At 31.9% G+C, this 18,434-nt stretch overlaps 2 protein-coding genes across 5 annotated transcripts in view; both read left to right on the forward strand.

Annotated features, from left to right (window-relative positions):
* The window catches only part of LOC141458643 (rho GTPase-activating protein 20-like), a 626,814-nt gene extending 619,867 nt beyond the window's left edge, over positions 1-6,947 (forward strand). For all 4 annotated transcript variants that reach the window (XM_074136906.1, XM_074136909.1, XM_074136907.1 and 1 more), the window contains 7 exons: positions 2,444-2,570; positions 2,839-3,110; positions 4,067-4,244; positions 4,329-4,600; positions 4,694-4,977; positions 5,079-5,266; positions 5,755-6,947. In XM_074136906.1, coding sequence (XP_073993007.1) covers positions 2,444-2,570; positions 2,839-3,110; positions 4,067-4,244; positions 4,329-4,600; positions 4,694-4,977; positions 5,079-5,266; positions 5,755-6,516 — 2,083 coding nt within the window. In that variant the 3' untranslated portion in view covers positions 6,517-6,947. The remainder of the gene's footprint in view (positions 1-2,443; positions 2,571-2,838; positions 3,111-4,066; positions 4,245-4,328; positions 4,601-4,693; positions 4,978-5,078; positions 5,267-5,754) is intronic.
* Positions 6,948-10,518: 3,571 nt separating this feature from the next.
* Positions 10,519-16,682, forward strand: hgo (homogentisate 1,2-dioxygenase). Its single transcript, XM_074136927.1, has 10 exons — positions 10,519-10,679; positions 12,737-12,872; positions 12,953-13,116; positions 13,432-13,615; positions 13,729-13,808; positions 14,130-14,229; positions 14,431-14,654; positions 14,740-14,866; positions 15,096-15,277; positions 16,382-16,682. The coding sequence occupies exons 1-10, from the start codon at positions 10,659-10,661 to the stop codon at positions 16,508-16,510; spliced, it is 1,347 nt and encodes a 448-aa protein (XP_073993028.1). The 5' UTR covers positions 10,519-10,658; the 3' UTR covers positions 16,511-16,682.
* Positions 16,683-18,434: the final 1,752 nt, after the last annotated feature.

The raw sequence follows: 18,434 nt of genomic DNA on the forward strand, positions 1-18,434 counted from the left end.
GAAGAAGGCTCGACAAGTGCGGTCGAATGTGAAGGTTATGCTCACTGTGTTCTTCGATTTTAATGGCGTAGTGCATCATGAATTCTTGCCACAAGGTCAAACAATCAATAAGGAGTACTACCTACAAGTTCAACGCCGTTTGCGTGAAGCAATCCGAAAAAAACGCCCGGATTTGTGGCAAAACAATTCATGGATTTTGCACCACGATAATGCACCTGCTCACACTTCATTGCTTGTTCGTGAATTTTTGGCCAAAAACAAAACTTTAACGATGCCCCAGCCTCCATATTCGCCAGACATGGCTCCATGTGACTTTTTTCTATTTCCAAACATAAAGAGAAGATTAAAAGGCCGTCGTTTTACAAGCATAGATGACATTAAAAGCGAATCGCTGAAAGAGCTGAAAGCTATCACAAAGATCGAGTTTCAGAAGTGTTTCGAGGATTGGAAAAAGCGCTGGCACAAGTGTATTGTATGCGAAGGGGACTACTTTGAAGGCGACAATATTAATGTAGATGAATAAATAAATATTTTTTTCAAAAAACGAAAATTCCCGTTACTTTTTGAACACACCTCGTATAATTCTTCAAGAGTCCCAATTAATTTTACACATTAAACTTCTAAATCAACATCAAAGCCACTTCGATGTCAGATACTAAGTGAAGAAGATATATCTATATATGTATACTAAATTAACGTGAGATGCGCATTATAGCTTAAAACTAAATATAAATAGACTAATTTTTAAAATTTTACACGTTGATTAACCTTGAATTGAATGTAGTGTTTTTCCCAAATCTAAGGAATGGACATTCTTTCTGAAACTGAAACTTGTTTTAATGTTTCACATTAATGTGTGATTTGTATTTCTTTTTAATTTATATATTTATGCTTTAGGTATGAAGTAGTGCGTCATCTATTATAGGCATTCAGAATTCCGTGGAATGCATTCCTAATTTTAGTAAAAATATTTTGTATCATATTAGTGAGGGATATGCTTTAAGTTTAGTTTACTTATTGTAAAGTTACAGGAGCCCCCATAATGTGTATAATTCTTCAGCCTGAGATATTTAACTTGATTTTACAGGTGTAAGTTTTTGTTGTGTTAGGGCGGGGCCAGCCGCCGTCTAGTCGACGTCTTTTGCCTAGTTCAGACTGTCTGTACTTCCATTAGTTTAGTGACATTGTAAAGTCAGTACTCTGGACGAAGATGGGTGCTGGATCGCTCCACTCCCCAGGGAGTCTTCCACTGTTCAAATTCCTCCAGTTCATTGTTTCTTCTGAAAGAAAACAATAGCATTGATCTGAACTTTCACTTCCCTTTTTTTTACAGAATTCTACTTTTAATTCCGACCACATTCAAAACGAAGACAACTAAAACTCATTGTCAAGATATAAACGCATTTTATGTTTTATACAGTAAATACTGTTTATACGAGTAAAAATTATTTTTACTTTAGTCTTTTAAGCATATTGTCTTCAGATCTGACTGACTGTGAAGTCAGAATAACTAAAAGCTATAAGCTAAATTTTTATTTTAATATCAAGACTCCTGATCATTTTCCGGAAAAAGTAATATTTTTACTAACAAATCAAAAAATACCCGGGATTTCAACTGGGGATCTCCCACTTACAAAGCCATGCTTCATAACCTTCTTCTTCAATACTTTTATAACCTCTAAGAGAGCATGGACTTCCCTTTTTCTTGAAAACATAAACGATATACATATTTAGTCTTTTCCGTCAGACGATTTGTGATTAGCTGCCACTAATTGGGTATCGATCCATATTCTGGTTCGAATTCTATCCGGAACATCTTTTAATTACTTTGCTATTAATAAACTTTTTGGCCATATTTTGGTTCTCTGATTGCTCAGATCTTTAGCGAATCAGTTTGAAGTTGGTTTTTTGGTTTACGGATTCATTTATCTAAGTCTAAAGCGACATTTTACAGTTCGTTTGTTTAATTAGATTTTTATATCCACTTGATTTCCATTGAATATGGTGTAATAAACATTACGAGAGTTGTAGTGAAAATTTTTTTATTGGCCTAGGAGAAATATACTTCGATCTTAGGCAAATAATCAGTATATTTCTTCTAGCTACTTATTTGTGAGAATAATGCATTCAGTAATTGTATGTGTGTCAATATTTAATGAATAATCGTTGAAAAAGCGCTAAAGCTTTATTATAATATTCTTTCAATTCCAATACAATCCCATTATATTGTATTTCTTGAATGATACGCAAAAAAAAGAAAAAGAAAAGCATTAACCATGAATTCTAAATTTAAAAGAAATTGCCCATTAGAATGGATAGAATTTCTTTAAAGGAAGTCATATGTGACCATAGTTATTTTAATTGTGTCAAATTAGAGTGGAGTGTATTAGAAAGACAGTTTCCTTTCATTAAAATAATAAGATTTCTTTTTGTTTACTTGCAGTACGCAAGCTGCCCGAGATCTATGGTGGGCCAAGTTGACTGAAGTTGTAAATATAGAGAAATCTAAAGAACCTTGTACTACCAACGTACAGGTCACTTACTATGATCAAGCTACAGCAATTGAATACGTAAGTAAATATTAATATTTATTCACTTTTATAATATTACAGTATCTTTATGCTTTGGAAACATTTACATAAATATGCACTGATTAGTTTATAGTACATAATGCTCTGGTCGGTGTACTGTACTTTTATATTGTTTCATTAATTGTGAAGAAGCAACTTAAATCTAATTATTTGTTAATGGTTTTGTTTGTGTCTTGCAGTAAATTGAATTACCAAAGAGTTGTACATTTTTACAAGTAATAATATTGTTCACTTGTTCTTATTTCAGTGCAAAACATTCAGCGTAGGACCAGAAGAGACTGCACGTAGTTGTATAGCCGTAGCTTTGGATCATTTAGAACTTGGCCGCGATCCCGGACAGTACCAACTCTGGGCAAAAACTGCCCGTGATGAAGCACCCTATCCACTACTTGGCCATGAGCGCCCTTTTGCCATCAAACTATCCTGTCTACGGGATAGTCTGTCTGCTGAAGAAGGATTTGATTTGGATCATTGTAATAATGTGCATGATCCGTTGGCCAGGTGTCACTTCATACTTAGGTATGCATTACCTAATTTTCTTTGCTTAATAGCAAAGATATCTTGCTTAAAAGTGATAAATTAGTGTATTATTGTAATTATTATTGCTAGTATAATTATTGTATATGTTTTCTTTGAACTAAGTGACGCAAACGTTTTAAAATTCTGGAAATTTCTATGAAAATACTGACCCCCAAAAAAAGTGAAGCTTTTACAAGGAAAAAAGATAATGGCCAATTTCAATAATAATTTTTTTATTTAATTTTTACCAAGCAAGGTCGAAACTTAGAGACTTAGGTTATCTTCAAGGCTGTGGAACATATTTTACAGTAACTGATTACAAAGTACATTAATTTGATTTAAAAACAAAAAGTACAGATTACAAAAATTAGTCAGTTACTAATATTTCCACAGCCTTCAAGATAACCTAGTCCCTAGGTCATAAGCTCGCCAAAACATAAATACAAATTCTTACTGAAATTGGCAATTATCTTTCTTCTTTTTGGGTTAATGATTCAGTCACCAATAAAAAATATATTTTTTCTACAAGTAAGTCGAGAAGCTTTTTGGCGATTTATGTATCAAAAGATTTACTTTAAGGGCTTTGATTTTGTTTCACGGACCTTTTTTGACAGTTAGGTAAAGGATCACTTGGAGTCTTCTCAGAATAATTACTTATTAATCACTTAAAACAAACTAAAATTAAAATATGAACATAATCTCAGTATATGTGAACCTATTTCAGTTAGGAGTAAGTTTGAAAATAATAAATAATAATTCGAAGGGTTCTGTTTGTTCTTACTCGTTCTTTCGACGAGAGAGCACATTCAATATGGGGTTCTCAAGATTCGACAGTTACGATATAATGTTGTTAATTTAATGTTAAGCAACCAAACTCAATACTTGAAGAGAAATTTTTTACTAATTGAATTGTGTCAAGCCAGTTAATGTTTCTTACCATCATTTTATGTTTAAAGGAGCGTTTGTAAGACTCCAGAAAGTGAAAAGAAGTGTCAGAAGAAAGCAAATGGTGGTCGGATGCGGATAGGTCAAGTATTCAGAAGGAGTGTGTCGAAAGAGAACGCTACCGGTTGTTTATTTGGTCTACCCTTATCAAGAATCTGTCAGGGCGATCAGCTACCTAGACCAGTCATGGTAAGAGATAACATATTTCTACTATAAACATTATATTTTGCCAGGGTTGTTCTTTTTTTCTCATAATTTTTGTTTAAATTGCAGAGCATGCTCCAATTGGTGTTTACAAAAGGACCATTTACTCAAGGCATCTTTCGTAAATCGGCCAATGTAAAATTGGTGCGCGAGTTAAGAGAAAAACTGGATCGTGGTGATAATGTACCATTGGATCATGTGCCAGTGCCAGTTGTTGCTTCATTGTTGAAAGAATTCCTGCGTTCGCTGCCAGATCCATTGCTTTGCGCTGGACTTTATCCAAGATGGAGAGCAGCTCTGGATGCTCCAAATGTACATCAACGTCTACTCAGGCTAAAAACGTACGAATTTGATTTTATGAATTTTCATATATTTATATTTAGTAATAAATTATTTTTCAATTTTTTAATTCATTTTTTTTCTATTTTTTACAGTGTTCTGGAAGAATTGCCAAAAGTGAACCGAATTTTATTGTGTCACGTTCTGTGCGTATTACATCACGTCGGTCGCAGGTCCTGCACCAACCTTATGTCACCCACTAATCTTGGTGTCTGTGTCGGACCGTCACTTCTTTGGTCAGATTCTGTTACTCCGGCAGATTTACGAGCAGTACCATTACTTGTGGAAACTCTAATAGCCCATTGTGAATACTTATGTGGGCCAAGATTGCCGCATTTACTCGGCGATCCTAGAGATTCTGGTACCGAAGAATCAGATTGTAAGCATTTTCAAGGAAAACTATTAATATTAATGATTCTTTCACTATTACTTCTCCTTCATAAATACAATATCTTACACAATTGCATATTCTTTTTGCAGCGCTTCGAAGAGATGATTCTTCTATAGACAGTTTGGAATGCAGCCCACCTCCTAGAAAGGACAAGATCTCTCTGAGCCGAGACTCAGGACTAACTATGTCTGATTCCCAACTATATACGCCTGATGAAGAAGAAAGTGGTTCAACATCTTCATCAGGATATGATCCTGCATTTGATCCCCATGCTAAGGTACAGAATTTTAATTGTCAAGAAATGTTTACGAATAAATTAGTGACCGTATTTTTTATTGAATTCTGAATGATATTTGGGTATCAGTACAGCAAAAGCTATTTCTGAAAATCGATGGCACCAAAGTGCAATCGCATATGGTCTACCCAAAATGCTTTCAAATGGTTCATCCACAATGTCCTGTCCTGACTTTAAAGTGTACACTGCTCTAAAGGATCTGTGTTAAAGAATTTGCGTTCACTGCAAATTAGAACTAAAAATTAGGAAAATTCAAATAAGAACACTTCAGAGAGAATGGATTGATTAGGTGCATTCCTCTAAAGTGTCATTTTTGTAAAATGTACTCCATTGTACTGTTAAGGAAGATTAAAGCGTCCCACGGAAGTCTCACTACTCAGTAGATTGTTCACTTTCTCAAAATGGCCTCCAGGCTTTTCTGTTAACGTCGTATATTTATACATAGATTTATTTTTCATTAAATGTTACAGGTGACCCCAACGATGTCAGTGCCAGGAGAATATGTAAGAGTGTATGGCGGTTGGGAAGAAAGGATAAACCCAAATTTCCAACGTCAGGCTTGGTTTAGACAGAGATCGCGTCGACTGAATTCGATACCTCAGGCTAAACCGGAACAAGTTCGACGAAGCGCTTCGGAAGAGTCACTTTTAGATCCAGTACCACCAGCACCGCCTCGTCCTCCACCATTGAAACCTGATCTCAAACCATTCGATCAGCTGTTTAAAAGGCATCCACCGCTGAGAAAAGTTACGGCCGTACACTGTGAAGTTATCTCCGAACCAAGAAGAAGGCAGTACCGAGAAACCCCAACAGATGCCAACACAGCTACAACAACAATGGTGACTTTGAACAAAGGGACAACCACTCCCACTGGCCGACCAATACTATCGGCTAGTACGGCAGAACTAGCTCCCAGAACCCGGCAAGATGATGATTCTTCCACACTGTCCGATGATGACTGGACACCGCACGTATCTAGATCTAATTCGAGAGGTCACGATGTGGCCGGTCCCAGATTGCGACATTTACCGCCAGTGCATGTGGAAACCACATCGTACATCCGAGGGCGTAGCAAAGAGCCGGCGCCCACGCCTCACAGGTCTAGATCTCTGCCTCCGACTCATCATCTCCACCAACAAATACCCAGGCAACCTCTAACTTCGTACTACATGCCACATTCATCTCAGTATATTGTTACCACTGCATATAGAGACGATGAATCTTACGTTTGATAGCTTTAAAAATTTTGCCATGTTCTTGTAAATATTACAAATCCTTTGTGTACAAAAAATAAAAAAATAAAAAAAATAAATTGTGTATTTAAATAACCCAAAATTTATATATGTATTAAAAATTTGTGTGTACATATATATTTGTATTTGTATGAACTGTGATTCATTTATAGCGAGACATTAGGTAATCTAGCCATATTAAAAATATATAAAGAAATATTACAATTTTATATTATTTTATCATTTATAAATATATATTTTTGTGTTTTTCTTTTGTTGTTGTTTTTTTACAAAATCTGAATTCAGATAAGAACATATTTTGGGAAGACTTTGTTGTAATTCAACAGAACTTAACTGTATATATCATAAATTTGTAAAAACCATTTTTGAGGATCATCCTTTAAATCAATAAAATCAATTATAAATTCTAATTTTATTTTCTTCTTTTAATGCCTTCTTCTTTTTAATTTGACAAACAAGTAAGTTGTATACGTAATCTGGCTAATTTATTTCAAAATTGGATTAACGTCTGCCGTCAGTACTTCAGATTGAGCGTTAAATTTGTTGCACAGCAGTCAACTATAAATTTCTCATGTAAACCATTGAATAAAATCCTAGACCTACTAAATCAATCGTAGTACCGCAACACATTAAACACAAAGCGGGGCTCGCCTCTAACTGTATGGCTACCGTGGTGTTACATATAAACGTAATATGTTCGCGTAAAATCAATATGACTTTTGATATTGGTAAAGATTCATCTCTTATTAGTGGACAGGACAGTACAAATCTTATTGTGTAAAACACATTACTGGGTTTGATGAATCGTAACTGTTACTCGATTTCTTTCATCACGATGTACCAGGTCTTCACAGAAAAAAATAAAAAGTTGTGCATTTCGTGGAAAAATCACCAATTGGTACAGCATAATTATCGTAATTGTTGCTAAAAGTACTGTACAGTGAAGGCTGCAAAATCCCCAATAATTATCTAGGAATTTCAAAGTCTTGAGCAGCCTAATTATGTAGGTACTCGTAAATACAGACAAACTTTTTCTAGTCCCACTAATACCGGAAAATGGAACTTAATTATAATATTAAGTTCCACAATATTTTCGTTTCTAAAAATTTGGAAAGTACATTTTGGTTCAATTAACTCGACTTATAGTTGATTTTTTGTTTAGTGTTTAAATTTCAGAGCTATACCAATACAGATTTAACTAAGGGAATCATTTCCCAATTATTTGCCTAAGAATTTTATTTAAAACATACCTGCTAAAACTTAACGATCTTTGAAAGTACTAAAAGAAGTGGTAATTTCGATTCCATTGTTTTTGATTGCCAAAATAAACCTACTTTTATTAGCAAACCATAATACTTTGCTGACGAAGTCTCTCCTCCAAAATGTTTTTGGTCCTGATCCAAAGAAGATTAGTCCAAGAAGCCTGAATCAATAGGGAAATTTGGAAACAAAGAAGCTATCAATGGTAGCAAGTAAAAACCTCATGGTTTGTGATCCGAAGATTTATCTGGGTATAGAACAAACTTTATACCAAGTTAGTGAGCAGTTCGAACTGGTTACGATGTTCCTGGTCAGAGGAAAGACAAAGAGCAAAAACTTGATGACCAGTTAGATGACAAAGGAGGGTCAGTCGAAAATTGTTGTGAAAGGGTTGACTGGTAATGTAAATTAAATCGCGAGAAGTAGAATCGTGGAAAATGATAAGATTTTAAGAGTTGTTGAAAGAATATTATTATTTATTGCTTCTATTTCCAGTCATTCCTTATATTATTATATTAAGTTTTTCAGCGTCAACGTAAATATTATATGCGTAATGTAACTAACGAGCATAGTTACAAATAATATTTATATGACTAACTAAAAGAAAAATGAGAGAATTTTCATTATATCCTCGGATAATATAGTTAATTTTATCAATAGAAGTGCGAGACGGAAACATAAGTAAAGTTAAAATCTCTGCACCAAACATTTTAATCTTTCTCTGTTGATGGTCCGAAACCTGTCTGGGATCCAATAAACGCGCGCAACGACGGATAAATATAAAAATAACTTTTATAAATATTATAATTTATTATCATAATCGTATGTAATCTGTATGTGTTAAAAATACAATTTTAATGAATTTTAGGTGTAAGAAGAATGCCTATTCCCTAAAGTAATAATCATACATAAATAGAATTTACTTCACAGAATATTTCCTGCGTATTATCACAAGTACAAAATACCATTTCAACAGAATGAAGCTAATTAAAATTGTAAAATGTTCCATTAAACAATGTTATGTTTGTAGAATGATTAAACTTATTTGCTATCTCACCAATGTATCGAGAAAGATATTTGTAAAGATGGTGATTTTTTTTACACATAAAAAAATTGGCTATTAAAAACCAGAAATTTATAAATGATAAGTAAACTTTAATTAGTAGATATCTGTTTTTTTTTTGTCTGAAATTTCAAGATATGTTGTGCGTATGAGTATTTATGGTACACTTGTCAATTGGGCGACAGTATTAATAAACTACAAAGAAATAGGCTGAAGCATTTCCTTGTTTAATTTCACTATTACTTGAATTAATTCTAAATTTATTATATTTACTGGTTAGAAATGGTTAAGCGAGGGAGGTTGAGTCATTGAAGCTGTAAGAGCATGGAAGAATACCCTAGGTGTTCTTTGCCAGTCATCTTGGCGTCAGCATAAGAAGAGCAAAAATCTCGTATACGATACATCTTTGATTAGAGCAAGACCTTAAGGTATTAAGAGGGAGTGTGGTTCAGAATCAAAAGGAAGCGTTAAGCGTGGTTTATGCTTTTTAGGTGCTGCAGTACCAGCATAGAAAAAAGAAAAAAGTTCAACGTGTTCAGCTGATGCTTTATTGCATCTTGAACGAAATCAGTACTGTTCCTCAAGCATTCGATCGATTTTGATATCCGGGCTTACTGTAGATACTCAAAACTATTCTTCCTCGAACCTATTATTTAATCTTCACACACGTCTTGAAATTTCTAACCGCTTCTACTGTATTTTATTTATGTAACAAAAAATTCTTCATTTTGTCATGCAAAGACGGAGGTTCCTCAGGAAAACTCCTTGGACACATTCTTTTCATACTATTGGCTTCAGACCTTCCAATTCACCCACACACCACCAACTTCACTTACGTGGAAGACTAGCCATCCTCAAACAACATTTACACCCAGTCCAGTTAATTCACTCCTTACAATAAAATGACTGAACATGTGAAAAGAGATGAGAACCATCAATCGATGGCTCACCAAGAGTCAATTATTGAACTGCACCGTCGATTAAATCGCGCGGGGCCAGCGCATTTTCAATCTTATATCTTCGGCTCTTCCTGACAATCCCAACGTCGATTGAAACTGCGCTGGTCCCGCGATTTACTCGGTGGTACATTCATTAATTGGCTCTTTGAAAGCCACGACGGGAGGTTCTCCTCTCTTATCACATGTTCAGATATCTGTTTTAGTTGATGCCGAGGCAATGCCGCCTACGGTTGTAAATTTCAAGTTAATTGTAAAAGAGAATGTAGTAGAATTTATTAGCAGCTACAAAGAAAGTACTGTTCTTAACAATTCGACTTCGACGCTAATTTAATACAAATAAATCAAAAGTCCACCCTTTATAAAACCAATCCTCTTGTTATCGCAAACTACTTTTATTTTTTAAAAATTTTTTCTCGGTTTACAAAACAGCAACTTGAAAAGTCGGTCATTAGAATTTAATGTGACAGATAAAATGTCTGTTATATTTAAACGTGAAAAAATATTTAATAAAGTTAATGTACCTCGACTTATCTTTTTGCTTTTTGAAGTTAACGAGACAATTCCACTCAATTTTTATAATAAAAAAAATAATCTCAAGAAAATATTATCCCTTCCTACGGAATCCTGACCTTGCAGCGTTTGAGTCAAGTGGTATATTTGTTATCTATCATACCACCTTCTTATATAACAAGTTATAATAAACAAACTGATTTAAAGTTGTCCCTTGGGCCGTTCTCTTACCAGAGAACTGGTTTCTATAAAAACTTCTCGCCCTGTTTGAGAAGTGGAATATGTAAGCAAGATTCCGACAGTTGTTATTGGATTATACTATAGAAATAATGGCAGAAGTTAATTTTAAGGTAATTGATTTTTTTGCTTATCATATTTATAGACTTCTAATGATTCTCTGGTATTAATTTTCATTCATACTTTATTGAGAATTAGTTGAGGATCGAAAGTAAAAAGTTAACTTTTCTTTCTCTTGTTAAAATGTTTTTTGTTTGAAAAAATTCAAGGAGATATGTTTGGTTATATCTCGTAGTAATTGGAGTTCTCAATTGGTCAATTAAAAAGAAGCAAAAAGAAACTGATAAATATAAATATAAAGTATATTATTTTGGAAAAATAAAAATATGTGGATAGGTACAAAGCCAGCATTGCTATTGTGTATGTTTGTATGAGAAAATAAAAGCTTATAATGCTTTATTTTTTTTGCTTAGCGAATAATTTGGTTTTAGTGCGATTCATATTTCAAAATCTATCCCATTTGCTAGGCGTAGAATGAATATTTACAAATTCTACTTACATTTTTAGAGCCTTCTCATCAGAACATACTAATAATTAATTATAAATGTAAGTCTTTCATTGAAAGTTGATTGATTTTACAAGTTCAAGCCTCTATTAAAATATTGCAACTAACAAGAAAATGTTTTTTCAACTATCAAACATTTCAAGGAAAAGCAAGAAAAAAGCTATTTTTTTCAAGGAACTAAATTTTAAACAAGCTTTTCAGAGAATCATTTAACTTAGGCTTAAGCAGAGGCTTTTCTTGAAAAGATGATCGGAGAAACATTCCTTTAAACATTTATTTTCTTGATAAAAAATATTTATAAATATTTTCAATATTTAACATTTACTGTGTAATTTGCTATTTTGTACATAATATTAAACGATGATTCCTGAAATTCGTGAGCTTTTAAAAAACTTTCTAAAACATGGAGTAACCAATTAAAATTAGCATAATGTCATCAAGAAAATGACCTAAAGTTGCTCTCCTATGAGAGTTTGTTATTCAATTTTAATCTTCTTTTAAGTGAAAATTATTCTTATCTTATGTTCGAATTTGAATATATCATAGATTTTTCTCTGAAACACCTTATCAGAAGCTTCTTGCATTGTTAGGTACCTGTTTAGTTAGTGGATTACTCAATTTTTTCTTATTTTCTTGGTCCTCTCACCTATTCAAATTTGTTTTGTTTCGTGCGGTGAGAGAGCATATATGTACACAAGCACACCATAGTGTGTGTTTGTGTGTACCTACTATATGTGCTGCTACTATAGTGCTTCATTTTCCTTTATCGTAAGCTACTATGAAAGTAGCTTACACAGCTTTTAATGTACATATTGAATTTAATTAATGATTGAGTTTTAAGTGTAAGTTAAGGTTTTACTTCATTAGGAGACTTTTCATCAATCAATTTGGATCAATTTCCAAAGAACGTACAAAAATGAAAACGAGAAACTGTTAGGTGAGATAGTGGTGTTGCAATCCATGTGGGATTCTAATCACAAGAAATAAAAAAGAAAAGACTCATTACATAATCTAAATAAACTGGCTCATGCTTTATACATTTCTTTTTTTTTCTAATTTAAATTCAAAAGATAAATTATTATAGAATGACTTGATTATTATGTGAGCTCTTGGCAAAATTTCAAAAGTATATTTGCAGCATCATAAGTGCAACATGAAGTTCTTACTCGAGGTTTTAAATGATTTAGATTTTCACCAATTAACTATAATTTATTGTTTTTCTCTAAGACTTCGGAGTAGGTGCAATCTTCAACTCATTTTTACGTATATTTTCATTGATATTCAAAATAGTCATCTCTTTAAAAAGCTGAAGATCCACAATATATTCCTCTATTTTGTGGAATTTTCTAATACATTTATTTACATTATTACACAAAACACCAAAAGATAATCTACATATTTAAGTCTATCCAAGGCAGCTGTTTCTATGGTTCTATTGGAATAGTTTAAACCTAATATTTCCCTTGGAATTTTCTAATTTACAAATGTATATATCTATATAATTAACAAAAAATGTACAGACCTAATTACATGCTAAAAAAGTAGCCTTTTAAGGCAAAAGCTAGTTTGTTTCTCTTTTAGTCTTTTAACATAAAATTTTATTAGTATCTGACAGGATTCGGAAATGAATTTGCTAGTGAAGACCCAAGATGCCCAAATGCTTTACCCAAGGGGCAAAACAATCCACAAAAATGTCCATATGGTCTTTATGCAGAACAACTTTCAGGAACAGCATTTACTGGTAATTCTTTTATTTTAACTAACGGCATTCACTTATTATTAAAAGTAAAATGAATCAAAAACATTTTTTTCTTGTTGCAGCTCCTCGAGAATTCAATAAACGATCTTGGTTGTATAGAATAAGACCGTCAGTTTTGCATGATCCTTATCAAAAAAATGAGTTGGGTTATTCGCCATTAAACTGGGAGCAAAAACAGAGAGAGAAGTTGAAAGAACTGGAAGAGGATTGTCCTAATCCAAATCAAGTAATATTTTACATCTTCTTCTAAGTGTGAACACTGGGCTGCCAGAGTCGTCCATCCACCTTTACTTGCCAAACAGTTTTAACATTTTACAGACAATTCGAAGTTAACAGTGCTTTGAATTATTTCTGTTAAGAGTCATTTCTAACTTTGACTTCTCTGATCTACTAATAATAAATAATAGGTTCATATTGATTTAAAGAAAAGTTATTTAAAGCTGAAATGTTGTGAAAAGTAAGAAAAACCACGGACTTGTTGCTGCAAACTTAACTCAAAAAAAGTTTTGAAAAAAATAGTGATTGCTCAAAATCTTTTCAGATGAGGTGGAAGCCATTTCCTTTACCACCGAATTCTCGTCGTATTGACTGGCAGGAAGGCCTATTTCCAGTGGCCCAAGCTGGAGATACAGCGAGTAGAAATGGGTTGGCTGTACATATCTATCTATGCAATGCTGATATGGACAAAACTGCATTATTTAATTCGGATGGCGACTTCCTTATTGGTAACTTTTTTGCTTTTGCCAAAAAAAAAAATTATCTATTAGATGTCCGTGTGAGTGTGTGTATATATATTTCATAAAATATGTAAAATTGAGAGACATAAAACTGTTTTCAGTTCCTCAACAGGGAGCTTTAAAAATAAAAACTGAATTTGGTCGCATGAGAGTCGAGCCAACTGAAATTTGTGTTATTCAGGTAACTATAATTAGAGTTTTGTAAAAATAGTATGAAAACTACAGCTTTTACAGACAGTCCCCTGATGTGAGTGCCCTTGTTTATGATAACCACACATAAACCTGATCATAATGCTTGCTCATAGTACACTAATTAATTGATTCATTAAAAGTTTTCTGATTAGCTGGTAAAAATTAATTAAAGTTAAACAAAAGAGCAAGGTTGACAGAGAAGGGTTTAATGAATTGTTAGTAATATTTTATTTTGAGATTTTGCAGTAAAAATATACTAATCCCTTTTAAAAAAATTGAAAATAATTTATGCTTAATCACAAATTTGCAGCAAGGAATGAGATTTAGCGTTTCCGTAGAAGGACCATCAAGAGGATATGTTTTAGAGATTTATGGAGGTCATTTTCAATTACCGCAATTGGGTCCAATTGGTTAGTTATTTATAATAATCTTAAAGCGATCGATAAAGATGATTTATAAAATGAAGTATATAAAATTTATGTGGAGAAACCTATTGTATAATGGAATTGTTGAAAAAGATATTATAAACTCATATTCATTAATCTAATTCCATTTATCTAATTTCCTCTTAATAATATAGATCAGTAAAATAAAATTTCTGTCACATTCAGGAGCTAATGGACTGGCTAACCCCAGAGATTTTGAAACACCTGTTGCTTGGTTCGAAGATAACAATGAAGAGTATATTATTAAAAACAAATATCAAAATACTTGGTGGCAAGTAAAACAAGATCACAGCCCCTTCGATGTGGTAGCTTGGCATGGAAATTATGCACCGTTTAAATATGATTTAAAGAAATTCATGACGGTCAATTCTGTAGCATACGATCATTGTGTAAGTAGCATGCATGAAATTTTGGAAAGCTTCTTCATATGAATACAATAAAATATTGAGAGTAAAACAAAATCTAAATTTGTAGGATCCATCAATATTCACCGTATTAACGTGCCCTTCAAATAAACCAGGAACAGCCATAGCAGATTTTGTTATATTTCCGCCTAGATGGTCAGTGGCTGAGCATACTTTCCGTCCACCATACTATCACAGTAAGTCCTGCAAATTATAAAATTATTGTAATTTCAGGGAACATTCTTTCAAATGTGTAGATTACGTTGATGGATTTGATGCACGTTAATATCTTTGAGTAGGTAAGCGCAGATCTTCAAGCTATAACAATAAACAATTACAAAATCATTGTCAAAGACTGAACTGCTTATTTTAATCGAAATTACTAACGATATCTATAAGTTTTTTTTTTCTCTAAAATTTCAATAGGAAATTGTATGAGTGAATTTATGGGCCTAATAAACGGCACATACGAGGCAAAAGAAGATGGGTTTGCACCTGGAGGAGGATCATTGCACTCAATAATGACTCCCCACGGACCTGACACGGATTGTTTTGAAAGTGCATCCAATGCTGAACTAAAACCAATGAGACTTGGAGACAATGCTCTGGTAACTTTATATTTTTTCAACTTTTTTTTTTTAACACTCTTTTATTTAATGTACAACTGCCTATTGGCAACAAGTAAATCAGAAATGTTTACAATTCATAAATAAAAATGGCTTGAAAGATTTGAATGAGGGCCATCCAACGATAACTATCACGAGTCGACTAACACAGGATGCCCTTTTCTATCATGCGATCAGGTGATCGCGAAACCATCAACTCTTCAGTCTTCTGGGAGGATTCAAGGGAAGAGTAGACTGGGACAGGTTGTATATGAGCGGATTGAAGTGTTGGGAAAGTTTTGAATGAAATTTTGTGTATCGGGATTTGGCTAGGTCAAGGACAAAAGGGATTTGTAAGTTAGTGTGTATAGGTGTGATTGCTTACATAAAAAGGAGCGTTAGATGTTGGTGCGCACAATTTTCGATTAAAGGGTTTGGATACGGTTGAATATAAATAAAATTAAAAATGTACTTTTAAAAGTTGAAAAACAGAAGTATAAAATACAGAAAATCTAAAGAAGTCAAATTAGTCAAATATAAAAGAATTCTACGCTACATTAGCAGTAACTTCAAATAAAACTTACTTCATTTTCCGTTCAGTAAGGCAGGCGACGAAGTTAAAATTAAAACTTCCTAAATTTATAACATGTAGAAGCAGAATTTGACTAAAATTATTAATGTCTAGGAACAAGCAGGGATGGCATTAAATCCCCTTAATTTCGGTTGAAACGTTTCTAGTTAAGTTTGTTGCATTGCATTAAGACTATTTTCGTCCAAAAAGTCAATGTTTTTGTTTCGACTAAAACAATTAAGTTTTTAACTTTTTGATCTTGCGCGAGCGACTTTTGAACATTTTAAGTTGTCCATTACCAGTAGCAGGTATTACTTAAAAAATTTCGAAAAAGAAAGAATGCTTAAACAAAGGTTCAGTAACCTCTATTAGTGATTACCCATATCAGTATTATCCATTTTCTGCTGGTCACTAAATAATGCTTCAGAAAGGATAAAAATTAAGCCAAATTTCCACACTTCCTGAAGATGATCTATAATAATAAGAGAAACAGACAGTATTCCCTTCCATAAAACGTATTATTATTTTTTTTCCAGGCATTCATGTTTGAAAGTTCTCTTGGTTTGAAAACTACGAAATGGGTTAACAATTACTTAGACCTAAATTACCATAAATGCTGGGAAGGACTGAAAAAACAATTTAGTCAAATCAAAATTAATGTATAAAAAATTTTTGTACTGAAAACAAAGTGGAAAATTCTGCAATTACCTTAACCTCAACATCAAGGGAATTTCTTGGTTCGTCCCTTTGGTTCCAGCCTGATGGTCCCATTAATGCAACTGTTATTCCCTATAAATGTTATTCATTATAAAATAAATTACAGAAATTGTTTATAAATATCTTTTTATTTAGATTTCAACATAAAATGTCTATAAATATGTATTTTTTAAAACTTTCTTGTTTTCACTTTCTTTTTCTATTGTACAGTACACATATATTAGTTTTTACTTTTTTCCACAGAAATCATATAATTTCTTAGTTGAAATAAAAATATGTTTATATTTTATATATATATATAATTATGTACGATATTTCATTTTGTAACAAAATAACTTACAAATTTTTCTTTTAAACTGTGGCCAAAATCTACAAACACTAGCTTTTTTTTTTTTATATAAAATAATAGAAAACAATTTATAAACAGTAGTTTATTTACAACTATATTGTAAACTAAAAAAAAAGTTTAAGCTATATATATTTCATTAAAATAAAATACAAATAAAGGACAACAAATATATACAAACGAAGATTTCTTATAATTTTCTAATAATAATATTAATACTAATTTAAAAAAAAAAAAACTGCCAGTGATGAATATTTTTGCAGAAAAAAATTTAACATAATTTATTTTTAAAAAATAACCATTTTTACAAAAATTTATAAAAATAAGAAATTATATACAAAAGTAAAAGTAAAAATTCATACGACAGAAAGTAGGAAATACAGTACCTGAGGAAAAAGCCTCAACACTACAAATATAAATGAAAACAAGAACTGAAATAGAAAAAACACTAAGTGCAACTTTAGCGCTGCAGTTTTCTACATAAACCACCTCTAATAGTTTTAACAATAATAATTAAATAAACTTTATAAATAATTTTGTTTAAATGGACATCTTACTTAATAAAACAAAAAAAAAAAAATTCACTAATATTTTGTAAATATTTGTTATGCAGTTCTTTTTTATGCACATTTAATTTACAAATAGGTCGAACTAATTGCACCAATTTTTGTATTTTTTTTATTTAACTCATATCCCCGTTTATAATTTCTCCACTTGGAATTCCTCCAATTACTCTAAACTACTTCTTTTACTTAGGATAGTTTAGTAAATAATAAAAAATAAAATAAAACACAATTACATGTACTTTGTACATGGTGCCTATATACACAGTATACAGGATTTCGTTTCATTTTTCTAAGGGAAGCTTAAGAATAATTAAAAATTGACTAAAAAGTATGAGTAAGTAGTATATAAAAAAAAAAAAAACTGCCTCTATTTACACTTACATATGTACATGCGAAATTTGTTAATATTATCATTTAAGCCCTTAGCCTTTATGTGTACATATTATTGTTGTATATAATGAAACATTTTTCAAAGAATCGAATTCATACCTTTGAACTGCAGAGGATTCAGATTTTGTTTACACATATTTTAAATTAATATTCCTGGGTTAGATAATTGCTACTTGTTTAAAGTTTATTTCATTTGGAAGACCACCAGTTCTTAATCTCAGATCTCATTTCCAATAACAGTTTACTATTTTAAATATACATATGTATATATAATTTTAACTAGATTACACTAAAATTATTTTAAAACAACCTAAAATAATTTTAAAAAGGCAAAAAATTAATCACGTCATAAATTAAACCTTACAAAATAAAATACTGACAAAAATAAATTATATTTTAAAAGGCGCTAAAAAAATCTTTTATTACAAAAAAAAAAGTGTCCAAAAATATTTTTGATCTTGTTTTATTGCTGGAATTATAATTGAAATTTATAATTATTCTGAGCGCAGACTTTAATTAGGGCTAATAATTTAATTTCTTTAAACTACTGTAGTATATAATTACAACAAA

Source organism: Rhodnius prolixus, unplaced genomic scaffold (assembly GCF_049639745.1).
Source record: "Rhodnius prolixus isolate KJV_2025 unplaced genomic scaffold, Rpr scaffold_5, whole genome shotgun sequence".
Lineage (NCBI taxonomy): Eukaryota > Metazoa > Arthropoda > Insecta > Hemiptera > Reduviidae > Rhodnius > Rhodnius prolixus.